The 13,256-nt window shown below is 46.1% G+C and overlaps 1 protein-coding gene across 1 annotated transcript in view; it reads left to right on the top strand.

Moving 5' to 3' along the window:
• Positions 1 to 13,256, top strand: part of LOC110137274 (antigen WC1.1-like) — a 72,451-nt gene that overhangs the window by 39,394 nt on the left and 19,801 nt on the right. Inside the window, 2 exon segments of the mRNA XM_070454160.1 lie at positions 8,617 to 8,725; positions 9,129 to 9,171. Coding sequence (XP_070310261.1) covers positions 8,617 to 8,725; positions 9,129 to 9,171 — 152 coding nt within the window.

The following is a 13,256-nucleotide window of genomic DNA, read 5'->3' as shown; positions in this document are numbered from 1 at the left end:
TCCAGTACTCTTGCTTGGCAAATCCAATGGACGGAGGAGCCTGGTAGGCTGCAGTCTATGGGGTCGCTAAGAGTTGGACATGACTGAGCGACTTCACTTTCACTTTTCACTTTCATGCATTGGAGAAGGAAATGGCAACCCACTCCAGTGTTCTTGCCTGCAGAATCCCAGGGACAGGGGAGCCTGGTGGGCTGCTGTCTATGGGATCACACAGAGTCGAACATGACAGAAGCGACTTAGCAGCAGCAGCAGCAGCAGCAGCAGCAGCAGCAGCAAAGGCTAAGAAGTTAATTAAGTGCATGAGCACAAAATTCAGGAATCAGATTTGTTCAGGAAATCAACAAGAAACAGAAGAGGTTTAGAAAGCACATGTTGCCTTTTCATTAGTACAAGATTGGTGGAAGGGTAAAAATAAGATAAAATAACATCTCAGAGGAAATAAGAACTGTTTAAGGATAAAGGTCAAGATGCTAGGAGACAAATCAGAGAAATGGAAGCATGACTCTCAGCACAGTAAAGGTAAAAGGAGATGTACCAGGTGTGCATGCTCTTAAACAGGAATCCAGATCTAAATTTTGGTCAACAGGAATGGTGACTGAGAAACAACCAAGCCCAACAGAGAAAGCAAGGTGAGCTCAGAGGGAGCAGCTTGGGATGAAGACACAGAAGGAAGAGGAGATCCAGGAACGTACCTGCTTCATGTGACAGATTCTGTCTTCTTTTCGTCTTCTTTCTCCTTTGGATCCATCAGAAAAGACTCTGCTCTGCTGCTGCAGCAAGTGATCCCCAAATCTCAGTCATACGCACACACACACACATATGGACACCCACATACACACACACAACACACACACAGAGGGACACACACATATACACATACACACAGTCACACACATATGGACACACATATACACAGACACTCACACACATACACACTCACACACACATACACAGGTGGACACGCACATATACACATACAGACACTCACAGGTGAATACCCATATACATATACACACACACATACACACACTCAACGCACATACACACATATACAAACTGATACACACACACATACACATTTACACAGGCACACACTTATCATAACCTACAGATGTCTGTGGTCAGTGAGGCTCTTGCACATGCACCATCTGGAACATGCAGCTTCTGGGACAAGAAAGAGAGAAACTAGAGAGTCACACTTGGGCTTTTCATGCCTCCACTTGGAGGTGACACAGGACACACCACCCACGATTCACTGGCCAGAATGAGTCACTGAGGACTGGAAAAGTAACTATTTGATGAGTATTACTGTCTATCCACATCCTTCAGTAGAACTCTTGATAGCAGTGCTGTCATTTTTTTCTCACCTTGGAGAAGCTTCTGAGGGGCAGCTTTGTGCAGGAATTGAATGTGATTTTATCCTCCCCAGAGTGGGATTTGAAGGCATTTTCCATCTGATTCCTTTGGCTGGTGTGTCTCTGACTCCTTTTTCACTTCAGTCTGTGCTGAGTGGGATTAGTTAGATTTGTGTCTCTGCTGCCCCCACCTCCCTTCCCCCAAGTAGTCACTAATTACAGGGTTATTTTCAGCGTTTGTTCGTGTGATCATTTCTTCAATTATCCAATATTTCTTAAGCTCTTTCTATGTGTCTTTACTTGGCCCTAAAAAGACACTGAAGAATAAGACACAGTCTTAGCCCTTGTTAAGCTCCCACTTTAAAGACTGTAAGCAAATTTCTGCACACTAAATAGAAACAGCAGTAATTTTAGGCTGGAGGAATTAGAAAGAGTTCACAGAAGTGAAAGCTCTGTGCATTTATAAACATGGAGAGATTTACGAAGCCTTGAAAATGCATTGCCTAGAATTGAAATATGCATAATATTCTCTATTTTTGTAACTGACTTCATCCTGTGCACTAGCAAGGGGTGTTCATGTAGATTGAAAGTCCCTTTAAGGTAACACAGAGCCTCCCATTTAAAATCCATCCCTCAGCTTAGCTCAGGCTCACTGTAGTCATTGTCTTGTCAATTCTCAGTTCCAGGTCCCTGTTGAGATTGGCTTTCCTTTTCATGAGGAGGCACCTTCTCTGTCTCCTGCCAGAGATGTTGTCTGGGATAAGGGGCTTCTTCTTCAGTGGCAGTGAGGAAGGGTCTTTGGTCTGTATGCTCTCACTTAGAATCAGCTTATCTTTGATTTAGTAGCTTTTATTTGTTCTGGTCTCTGGGCATCTGGTGCTGGACCTGTGGAGAAATGTGTGTGCTGTGCTGTGTGAATCTGTTTCAGTCGTGTTGGACTCTGTGCAGCCCTACAGACGGTAGCCCACCAGGCTCCTCTGTCTGTGGATTCTCCAGACTAGAATATTGGAGTGGGTTGCCATGCCCTCCTCCAGGAGAAATGAATGAGGTCAATTCAGTGCCAAACTCTTTGTTAGATATTGCTGATCATAGACTCCAAAGGGCTGAACTTAGATGATGGGCTGGACCTCAGCCAGCTCATGACCTTGCTCTTTCCCTTATGCCCCTGTGATGAAGTGATCATCGGTAAAGTAGCCTTTACTGATCTTGGGTCCATTCAGGCAAGGAACACAGATAGCGAGAGGGGTCTCCAAATCTTTGGTGTAACAACTCTATTATTTTCTTTAAAGTTGCATAGATAGTTTTAATTCAAAAATATTTTGCATATTGGTCACTCTGTTTGGTCCTGAAAATGTCCCTCAAGCAAGGATGCCTAATTATCAACTTTCCTAGCAAAGAGATTACTAAACCTCTCAAACCTCCTTTTACTCATGGTAATTTGGGAATAACAATGCTACACATTGTATTGCTTTACAATTCATAAGTCTGATTAAGCAGTTTCCCCAAGTAAAAGAAGAGAATTCTTTCTGTTCTTTACATCTGCACTTTCAATTCAATATAGAAGCTTTTACTTCTGCACTTTCAATATAAACATTTTTTATAACAAAATTTTCTTCCTGTTGCAGTCATGTGTGGTTTGAATTGAAAGTGAACCAAATGATAAATACATAAACATCCTGCCCACTTGGCCATATCTGATTAAGCCCAGAACAGGAGGCTTCATGGTGCTTACCTATCAGTGAGCTGTGGTTTACCAACTGTATATTCGGATATATAGATACTTGCAACATCTATACGGTTTAGAACTGGCTGTCTCAGCACCGCTCTTGGAATGGGGTTGTGTTTGTTTCTGCATATTGGAATTTACTGCATTTATTGCAAAAATGTGTTGTAGTGAACCATACATAGCTTGTACCATTTAGTGGTGTTGAAATATCATTACAACAAATGATGCAACTTGCACTTGCTCTGAAGCCCTCACAAAAAGGTGAATTACATTTTAAAAACAGCATTTTTAATAAGAATAATTTCTATAAATCACCTACCAGAGTGACATTCATTCATTTATTTATTCAATAGGCATGGTCTGGCCATTTTAATTATCCAGGTATTAGGGATATGGAAGTGAATTAGATGCAGAACTTTTACTAAGTACCTTCCAGCTTATAGGGTAACATGAACAAGTAAATAGCTTAATTCACAAAAGCTCACAGTTGGTAAGGTCGAGGTTAATGAGCATAGAATGGGAGCATGGAGAGAAGGGGCGATGTGTGGAAGACTCACAACTCTGATTGGCACCAATGACCATCACAGCATGTGGTTCCTGGGAGAGTTCTGACAGCTCTAGTCAAGGCTCCAGGTAACAGAATTGAATTTCTGTTCTAGAGTGCTGTGAACCCTTGGCTGGAATGGAGAGTGATGCCATAACACTGCTTCTTTACCAGTATGAGCACATACTACCGTTAGCTAGAAGTTATAATGTGTCTGTGTGTGCTCCATTGTGTCCCAGGGGCTGTAGCCCGCCAGACTCCTCTGTCCACAGAATTTTTCAGGCAAGAATACTGGCATAGGTTGCAATTTCCTACTAGAGGGGATATAGAGGAAATGGCATTTCAGACTCAGGGATCGAACCCGAGTCACCTGCATTGGCAGGTGAGTTCTTGACCACTGGTGCCACCAGGGAAGCCCATAGCAATTAATGCTTACTAATGCCAACTCACATATCTTCACCAAAACTGTTATCTAGACTCAATCAAAACCTTCATTTTACAGATGAAGCCACTACATAAAGAGTGTAAGAACCCTGTTCAAGTTCACACACATGGTATGTGGCTGAGCTCTGAATCAGGACAGGGCAGACTGACTCCCGAGTCTGTTCTCCTGACCCCTGCGCTGCACTCTGTTAAGTTCACTGTGGACACAGCTGGTTGGAGTCCTCCCTAAAATTTTCTCCTTCAAATCTTTGATGAGATAGGACAATGAGATTTCCTTATGTGTCAGAGAAGATGTGCCTTCATACTAGAGTGAGTTGGTCCATGCTGACCTGCATCCCCAGTTCTGGGGTAGAGGGTGCTATGGGGCAGCCTGCCAGCCCTGAATTAACCCCTCCTTTCCAGCCCACCACTCCCTGTAACAGGGTCTGGAGCCCCTAACAGTGTCTTACCAGTGAGATTTCCATCCCGAGGTGAGACTGTGTGTGCCTGTTTTACTAAACGCATCCGTGTGTCATCCAGTGGGAGGGATACTGGACCCCAGGACACATCCTGTGTTCTAGGTGTCTGTCTGGTGGTTTCTGGTGATGGCGTGGAGTCCATAACTGGGTAAAGAATGATGAATCTGGGCCCAGAGGGAGTAGAGCATCAATTCTAAGTGACTGAGCATTTCCTGGTCCTACTCCACCACCTGAGTTTACATTTTGGTTCTAATATTTACAACCAGTTATTATCATTAATGTGTTAAGAATCCCTATATAGAAGGAGATGGGGCTCTATCATGGGTCTTGGGAGTGGGAGGAATAGATGACACGTAAGCAATTCTTCTATGATTAGTGGGTTAATATTAGCACATTTAAGTAGAGGGAGAAAAGCTTGTGTTTGATTGTCTTTTCTCTCGAGGCTCAGGGAGAAAAATGGGCATGGCAGGACAGAGAAACTAGGTCTGTTGACAGGGATGAGGGGTCCTTCCAGTGTGGATGTTATAGGGCTGTGGACTGGCCCACAGCTGCCCTTGTGTTGGCTCCACTGAGACCTTCAGATGTGGGAGAGGGAGGGGGTGAAGCTGTCTCTGAGTGCTTTTGGGGACTCTGGGGTGTGTGTGTCCCAGATGCATCCTTTCCACATCTGAGATGCAATGATGAGAGTCAGGGTGAGGGGGCCTCAGGGTGGGCTTGTGTGGACTGTACCATGGGAACCTTGAGCCTGAGGGGCCTTGAGGAAGAATGGGGGCAGCATGCTGGTGACCCTGAGTTTTGAGGTGGGAGCTCTATTGTGCTTCCCCTAGGCCGTTCTCAGTCTCTCTACTCATCCCAGCGCTACTCTCTGGGGACCATCTGGGAGCTTCTCTGATCAATGGAAACAGAACAGGACAGCAATGGCCACACTGGACATCAGCCACTTCTGCTTGGATCTGTCCCCTCAGCCCACTGGGCTTCCGTTCTTGCTGCCACCTTTCCTCTTAAATGCAGAACAGAGGAGATGGGGTCACTGATGGTTGCAGGCAGTATGAACCCTTTCTCTTCTCTGCTTCCCTTGCCTCTTCTTTGCTCCCTCTCCTGGGGCCACCCTCTAGAAGGCTTTCTATTTCCCCTTCTGTCAGGAGCTGTTCCCTTAAATTATATTTTGCATCTTTTTCAGTTACAGTTTTTAAATGTGTACTGAATGTTACCAAACCAAACTTTCAATATACTAAGGGGGAAAATTGAAGTTTAGAAACTCTTAGACTTTCTAAACTATCTATTTTCTTCTCAGGACCCCAAACTTCTGTTTTGGAGGGCTAGAGTTGAATGATGACTCCTACTTTCTCTTTATTTCCTTTATAGATAAATCTTTTTCTCTCCTGAAGCCTAATTTTGAGACTAGCAGAAAGGGATAATTCATAAAATGAAATGGGATAAACGGAAAGGGATTTAGCATGTCTAGAAGCCCTTATATATAGATATTGTGTATATGCATATATGCATCAATCTCTCTATTTACCTATTGCCATCAATATCATCAATCTGTCAGCCCATTTATCGAATCTGTTTCTTTAGTATCTATATTTCTATGTTAATTAATTTATTTATAGTTCAAACAATGAAACTGATGTCTTCATCAATGCACTCTTCTAAGGTGTTTTAATATGAAAATAATGTTAATTGTGACCTTTAAATAAAATACCAAGCACTTCAATTTTACTTGATTCCAGCTTCCAGGAATTTGTTATTCCCAACTCTGTCGCCCTGTGGTGATCCTGTAAACTGCACACTTGCAAAGCGGAGGCCAATGCTATCAGACCAGCAGCATCCATGTAGAAGCTGAAATGTTCATGTAGGGGACAAGTTCAAGGATACAGTGCGTGGATTACAATCTGGCCTTGGACATTCATTGTAAAAATTGATCATTTAAGTATCTGAAACTCAGAAGGCTAGAACCACCAAGGACTCTGTAAAGATTCAGTGTCTACCTGACCCACAGACAGGTAGAGAGCCTGGGGAAAGGGGTGGGGGTACAGATTGGGGGAAGCCATCTGTACAGACGTCGCCCCTACCTGGAAAACTCCCACCCCCACCGCTCCTGGGAGAAACAGTAACCTGGACCTGGAGGGGAGTGAAAGAAAGAGGCTTATTTTTTCCTTTTCCTTTTTTAAGAAGGTCAAAAGATTCAGAGAACAGATAGACTTCTGGGTGCTCTATGGCAATATGGTAAAAAATGCAATATATTTGTCATTTGAAAAATAATGAATTTCTATTCTTAAAATATAATAATTCCTTTTCTGAGTATCAGTTACAAGTGAATAATCTGAAATGTGGACAAAATGTATGTGAAAAAAACTTTATGGTAACATTAATTACATAAGAATAAGGATATGGAATTTTTATTCCTTCATATTATTGTTCATTTCTTCCTTGTCCTTTCTGATAATGATTGATAAATTATCACTGTTAAGGAAGCTAGCTGTTAATAAGTCCTATTCTCAGAGCATATGAAATGTCTACTGACTGCAACTTTTCATGAAGCAATTGAAATTTTAAAAAAGAATGACATTTTAAAAACTCACTCTGGGAACCATAAGTGTTCCCAGATGGGCTGGAAATGACCTGATTGTGACCAGAGCATCTTCAAACTGTCCCCTCAGAGAAACCTGAGCCTGGAAGGTGCCGGGGTTAGATCGGGGCCTTGCGAGGGAGAGTCAGCCTGAGGCCTGCCCTCGCCTGCATCCCCTCTTCTCCCCCACAGCCAGGGGCCTGGCCTGTGAGCAGGCACTGAGCCCAGTCTGTGTGTCTGTGTTCCCTCTGAACCTGCATCTTCAAACCTCGATGGTAGAAGAACAACCTAGAGGGACTGTGATGAGACACACAGAGGCTATTCGCTAGGCCTGGGTGTGACCTGAGAACTTTCATTTCCAACAAGCTTCTGGGTCTTGCTGGTGCTGCCTGGAGTGACCACACTGTGAGCTGCACCCCCACCTCCACAGCAAACAGCAGGCCTCAGTTACCCTCAGGACCAAGGCTGCTCACCTGTTGTCCCTTCTCTGGTGGACGTGTAGAGAAGAAGCTGACAGTTCTTGAAGCAGCCTGGGCTCCATTTGGGTAGGAATTCCTGTTCTGAGACCCCTGATGGATCTAGAAGGGGGATGGCAGGGGCCCCCTCTGGCTGTGAGTGCCCTCTCAGGAACCCCTCTCCCTGGTGAGGGAGAAGTGTATGAGGAGTTTTTGTGTTTGTGTGTGGGGGGATGAGTGAGGAGTGTGTGAGGGTTTGTGTGTACGTGAGGGTGTGAGGAGTGTGTTTTGTTAGCATGTGAGGAGTTTGTGTGTGTGTGTGTTCCCTCTCATCCAGGGCAGTGTCTTGTACCATGCAGCATCCAGGGTGGGGCCTCTCTGGACCGAGTCTGAGGGGAGTTCTGCACACGCTCTAATCGCTGCACTGAGCCTGTGTTTTGCAGGAAGAAACATGGTGCAAGTGCATCAGCAGGTGGTTCTCAGGGCAGAACTGCTGCCCCTGGGTGGCTGCAAAGAGAAGAGGGGTCAGGTCTGTAAACACAGAAGACCACGGCCCTTCTCACTGCAGAAGGGGAGCGAGGCCCAAGTGACATGGGCCTGCAGGACAGAGGGATCTTAGGGGCTGAGAAAGATCCATGACGAGAAATGTTAGGTTCAGTCAGAGAGTGTTAATTACTCAGTCGTGTCTGACTTTTTGTGACCCCTTGGACTGTAGCCTGCCAGACTCCTCTGTGAGATTTTCCAGGCAAGAATATTGGAGTGGGTTGCCATTTCCTCCTCCAGGAGATCTTCCCAACCTAGGAATTGAACCTGTGTCTCCTGCATTCCGGGAAGATTCTTTACCATGAGCCACCAGGGAAGGTTCTGTCAAAGCCCTGTGTTGTTATGACACCCTTGTGCTCCAGGACCTTGTCTCCAGATCATTCTGAGAAGGGGGGAATGACCAGCAATCTCATCCCCCCAACCCGATGGTTCCCACCTCACCCCCTCCATGCTCACCTGTGAGTCCCTGTGCTCCTGTCCTCATTTCTGCTGACCTGATAATTACTCTTGTATTTTCAGCCTGCTTGTAGTTCTCTTCTTTGTCCCTGAGCCCAGCCCTGGGGAGTATCAATGCCTGATCCCACCAAAATTATTCTTCACGGGCCAACTGATCCCGGACCCTGACCATGTGAGATCTCACAGTCTGTAAATACTGGCCAGGGTGATCAGGGGAGAAAGAGTCACTCACATCCCTTGACACAAGTTTTCTACACCAGTGCCGGCCATGGGGCCTGGCTCTCAGGACCATGGAAACAGGAGGTCAAAGGACCGTGTTGCTCATATAAGGAGATGTTGAAGATTCAGAAGCTCATTGGTGTCTGAGCTACAGAAAGTGGCAGATGCAGCCTCCAATAGTGCCTGAAATGGTGAAAGGTGTCGCTATTGGCTCTCAGGAGGGAGGATGTAGGGGATGGTCTATATAGACCCCGGTTGGCACCCTGACGCCTCCTCACAGGCTGATCCTGCAGCTGGGACTGTGACCTTGAGGACGTGGGGTCAGGATGGCTCTGAGCCAACACCTCTCCTTCCAGGGACTCTGTGTCCTCCTCCTCGGCACCGTGGTGGGTGGTCAAGGTAAGAGCTGCCCTCTGTCCTGGGTCCACAGCTGGGAAGGGACGCCTTGGTGAAGGGAAAAGTGTCTGGAGTTCTGGAGCTGAGCCTCAGTGTTTTTGACCAAAAAGGAGCCACACAGACTGTGAATACTGGTCCCTCTCCTGTGGGGGGTCCACTGGTCATAGCGGCAGATTTTACAGAGCAGTGAGGTTTGGTCTGGACCAAGCTGGGTCAGCCTGAGTCCCCTCCACTGTCTCTCTTGTTCTCAGGTAGCTTCTAGGTGGCCCAGTGGCTCCCAGTGTATGGACGGTCCAGTGACTGAGCTCAGCTGGGACTCTGGGCTGTTCCCACATGCTCCATGTGCCTGATGTGTGAGCACTGCCCCTGGATCCCCATGTTTCCGGTGTCTATGCTCCTGTAGGCTCTGTGCTTGTGTGTGTGTATGTGTGCAGATGAGGAGTGTGTGAGGTTGTGTGTGTGTGGGTGTGGATGTGGGTGTGTCTGTGTGAGGAGTTTGTGTTTGTGTGCAAGGATATGTGTGTTTGCAGGGGTGTGTGATGAGTGTGTCAGTGTGTGTAAGAGAGTGGTGTGTGTGTGTGGAGTGTGTGAGGAGTTTGTGTTTGTGTGCAAGGGTATGTGTGTTTGCAGGGGTGTGTGAGGAGTGTGTGAGGGTGTGTGTGTATGTGGAGTGTGTGAGGAGCTTGTGTGTATCTGTGTGAGAGGATGTGTGAGGTTGTATGTGGATTGTGTGAGGAGTTTGTGTGTTTGTGTGTGTGAAGATGTGTGAGGGTGTATGAGGAGTTTGTGTTTGTGTGTGGGGGATGAGTGAGGAGTATGTGAGGAGTTTGTGTGTGTGTGTATCTGTGGAGTGTGTGAAGAGTTTATGAGTGTGTGTGAGGCTGTGTGAGAGTGTGAGTGTATGTATGTGTGGAGTGTGTGAGGAACTTGTGTCTGTGTGTGAGGGTGTGTGATGGAGTGTGAGGGTGTGTGGAGCTGGTCTGTGTGAGAGGAATGGGGCCGCTGAGCAGGGACTGAGTCCATTGGTCTGTGAAGCACACAGGGTCCCACAGGGCTGGGTGTCATGGCCGCTGCATATAACCAGATCAGAGATAATCGTGCACCTGCCTGCCTCTCTCTGGCTCCTCTCCCTCATCCCCCAGCTCCCCTCTGTTTGTTGCCATGTCTGCCCAGCACTGGGCTCTGTGAGAGGCTCTGCCTGCTGGCCTCATCTGTTCCCACCAGGTGTCCAGTGTGGAGCAGAGAAGCCTGTAGCCAGGAGAGAGGACCTCTTGCCTGTAGAGTTCAGTTGATGCGCAGCCCCAGGTGTATAAGTTCCCCAGTTCCTGTGACTTGTTTCCTGATGTGATGAGGGCCTGGGATGGTCCTTTTCTGTCGGGCCAGTGTATACTCCTTGGTTCTGCCTCATCACAACAAAGATTTGGAGTGACAGACATTAAAGACCTCAGCGTGTCACAGTTCTCGGGTCTTGGACAGACCATGTTATAGCTTTCAGGTCTCGAATGGACCATGTTCTTAGACAAATCAGTGTTATAGCTCCGTGTTACAGCTCTATTTTATTTAGATAATAACAGGAAAATCCATCCTTGAGGCATGAGGACATGTCAACCCAAAGACACGAAGGCAAGAGAGCCCCAGTGCGCAGGAGAGAGGGAGAGAGAACTCCAGCCCTTTGGCTCCTCTTTTTATATGTTTTTTTCCCTCCCCTGGGCCTGCCCTATGCAAATTGGGCTAGCCAGGAGTGCTGTTTGTTCTACCTGAAGTCCTCACTTTCATCCTCGGACCTTCCTTTGTTCTATTTCCGTGGGCTTTTCCCTTCCTTGTCTTTTAGCCACCACCATTTTGGACTCCTGTTTCCTATTCTAACTACCTAACATTTTCCCTCCCAGAATCTGCTGTGACTCTCTGGGAGCTCTTTCTCTCTCATGTCCTCTTCTGTCCCTCCCTGGAGCTGGTTTCCCCTGAGTGAGGATGGGGAGGCCATCCTCTCAACCAGTGAGGGCTATGGCTGCAGAGAATATGGTCTCCAGCCTGGAGGAGGCGGCTCTCTCAGATGTGGGTGCTGGTCTGCTGAGACTCAGTGTAGCCCTGTCTCCTCTCAGAGCTCACTGTCATCCCCTAGACCTTAGCCTCCAGTCCACTGCTCTCCTTGGGAAACCTCCTCCATGTCTCTGCTCCTCGAGTGCTGGGTAGATGCTGGTGAAGTGTCTTCTCCTGAGGGCTCTGGAGGGCAGAGGTGGGTTTTGATCCCCTGAGGGGAGAGACAACATGTGTTCTAATGCAAGGCCCAGCATTTACCAGGAAAACTGTTGGAAGTTTCCTGAGACGTTACTTATGAAACAAGACCATTTTGCCAAAGGAAGTACTTTTAAAATTTTTCCTGAAACAACACTCTTCGGTGTTTTCCTACTAAAATTTTCTTCTTCTACTTCATATGACATTGAACTTGCTCCTTATAATACAATAGTCTAGGCATTTGTGAGTATTTGATGATTTCTGAGCTGGGCAGATGTTACAGGAGTTTTTACCAGGAAATCTGTGATGGGCATTGCTGAAAAATTATTCCTTGAAGTATAATTGATGTTATTATACACAATAATGTAGACCCCCAAGATTAGATAATTCAATATATAATATTTTTGTAACATGTTTTTAAAAGTTAACAATATATTTTGCACATCTGTATATATTAATATTGTTAATTATGCTGCTTTTACACAGTAAAAATTTTTTTATTGTTTTGATGTGTGTGTGTGCACTCAATTGTGTCTGACTCTTTGTGACCCTATGGACTGTAGCCACCAGGCTTCTCTGTCCCATGGGGTTCTCCAGGCAGGAATACTAGAGTGGGTTGCCATGCCCTCCTGAGGGGATCTTCCAGACCCAGGGATTTAATCTGCATCTCTTTTGTCTCTGGCACTGGCACACAGATTCTTTGCACTGCTTGGGAAGTCCATTGTATTGATGGAATTACAAAAGATAGGATATTCCAGGGATAACATAGAAAATTTAACCTCCTACAATCATTTTATTATATAATTGAAATGCAGCATACTTTCCTAATCACCGGTGTTAGGCATGTCAATGAAAATTCAATTAACAATTTTGTTAGGGAGAAAAGCAGGGGATTTTATTCTACCCAAACTTTGGTTAATAACCCGGGAAGCAGATTTTAGGAAAGCTCCAGAGTTGTCTTGAGTCCTAATCTCTTAAGTGAAATCTCATCATTTTTGCCAAATTCCATTTAGACTCATGTTACTAGATACACACAAGTGGGGGGATTACACAAGGACATGAACACCAAGCAGCAGGAACAATCAGGACACTTAGAGCCTGTTACTCCAGCCCTCTGTTCCTAAGCTGGATAAGATGCTCCCTATGGACAGGGAAGGAGGGGGAGGATTCCTACCTGTGTTCCATCAGCTGTAACTGAGATGGGGAAGCTGGGCCCTAGTAGCCTTGGGCACATCTACAGGGAGGGCAGCATCCAGAGTCTCTGAAGGCCTGTCCTCAGTGGTGTCCCTGGAGCTGGTTCTACAGGCTTGTGAGAAGTACCTAGTGTCCCTCCATCCTGCTCCATGTTCAGTGATGGCACTTTGGGAGCTTAGAGTTGGCCATGGTGGGAATATATATACCACAGAAGTCAACAAATACTACATATAGGGAATTTTTCCTCTCAGCTCATTTTAAAAATATTTATGCCATTGTCTAGTCTCCTAAAATCTCCCCTGTATCCTATGTCTGTGTCTCTTGCAGCTCTGGAACTGAGACTGAAGAAAGGATGGAGCCCACCACTGTGAGGGGAGAGTGGAAGTAAAGCTTCAAGGAGAATGAGGCACAGTGAATGATGATGGTTGGGACTTGGAGGAGGCAGCTGTGGTGTGCAGACAGCTGGGGTGTGGAGCTGCTATTGGGGCTCCTCGAGATGGTTATTTTGGACCATCAGCTGGCCCCATTTGGTTTAGCTATGTTTCATGCAAGGGAACAGAGACAACTCTCACTGAATGTCAGCATTCAATTATTAAAGACTTTGGTAATTATGGCTTATTTCATGACTGGGATGCTGGAGCAGTCTGCTCAGGTGTGTC

Source organism: Odocoileus virginianus, chromosome 23 (genome assembly GCF_023699985.2).
Source record: "Odocoileus virginianus isolate 20LAN1187 ecotype Illinois chromosome 23, Ovbor_1.2, whole genome shotgun sequence".
NCBI lineage: Eukaryota > Metazoa > Chordata > Mammalia > Artiodactyla > Cervidae > Odocoileus > Odocoileus virginianus.
The sequence above is the reverse complement of the archived record's forward strand: the minus strand, read 5'-3'. Positions and strand labels throughout refer to the sequence as shown.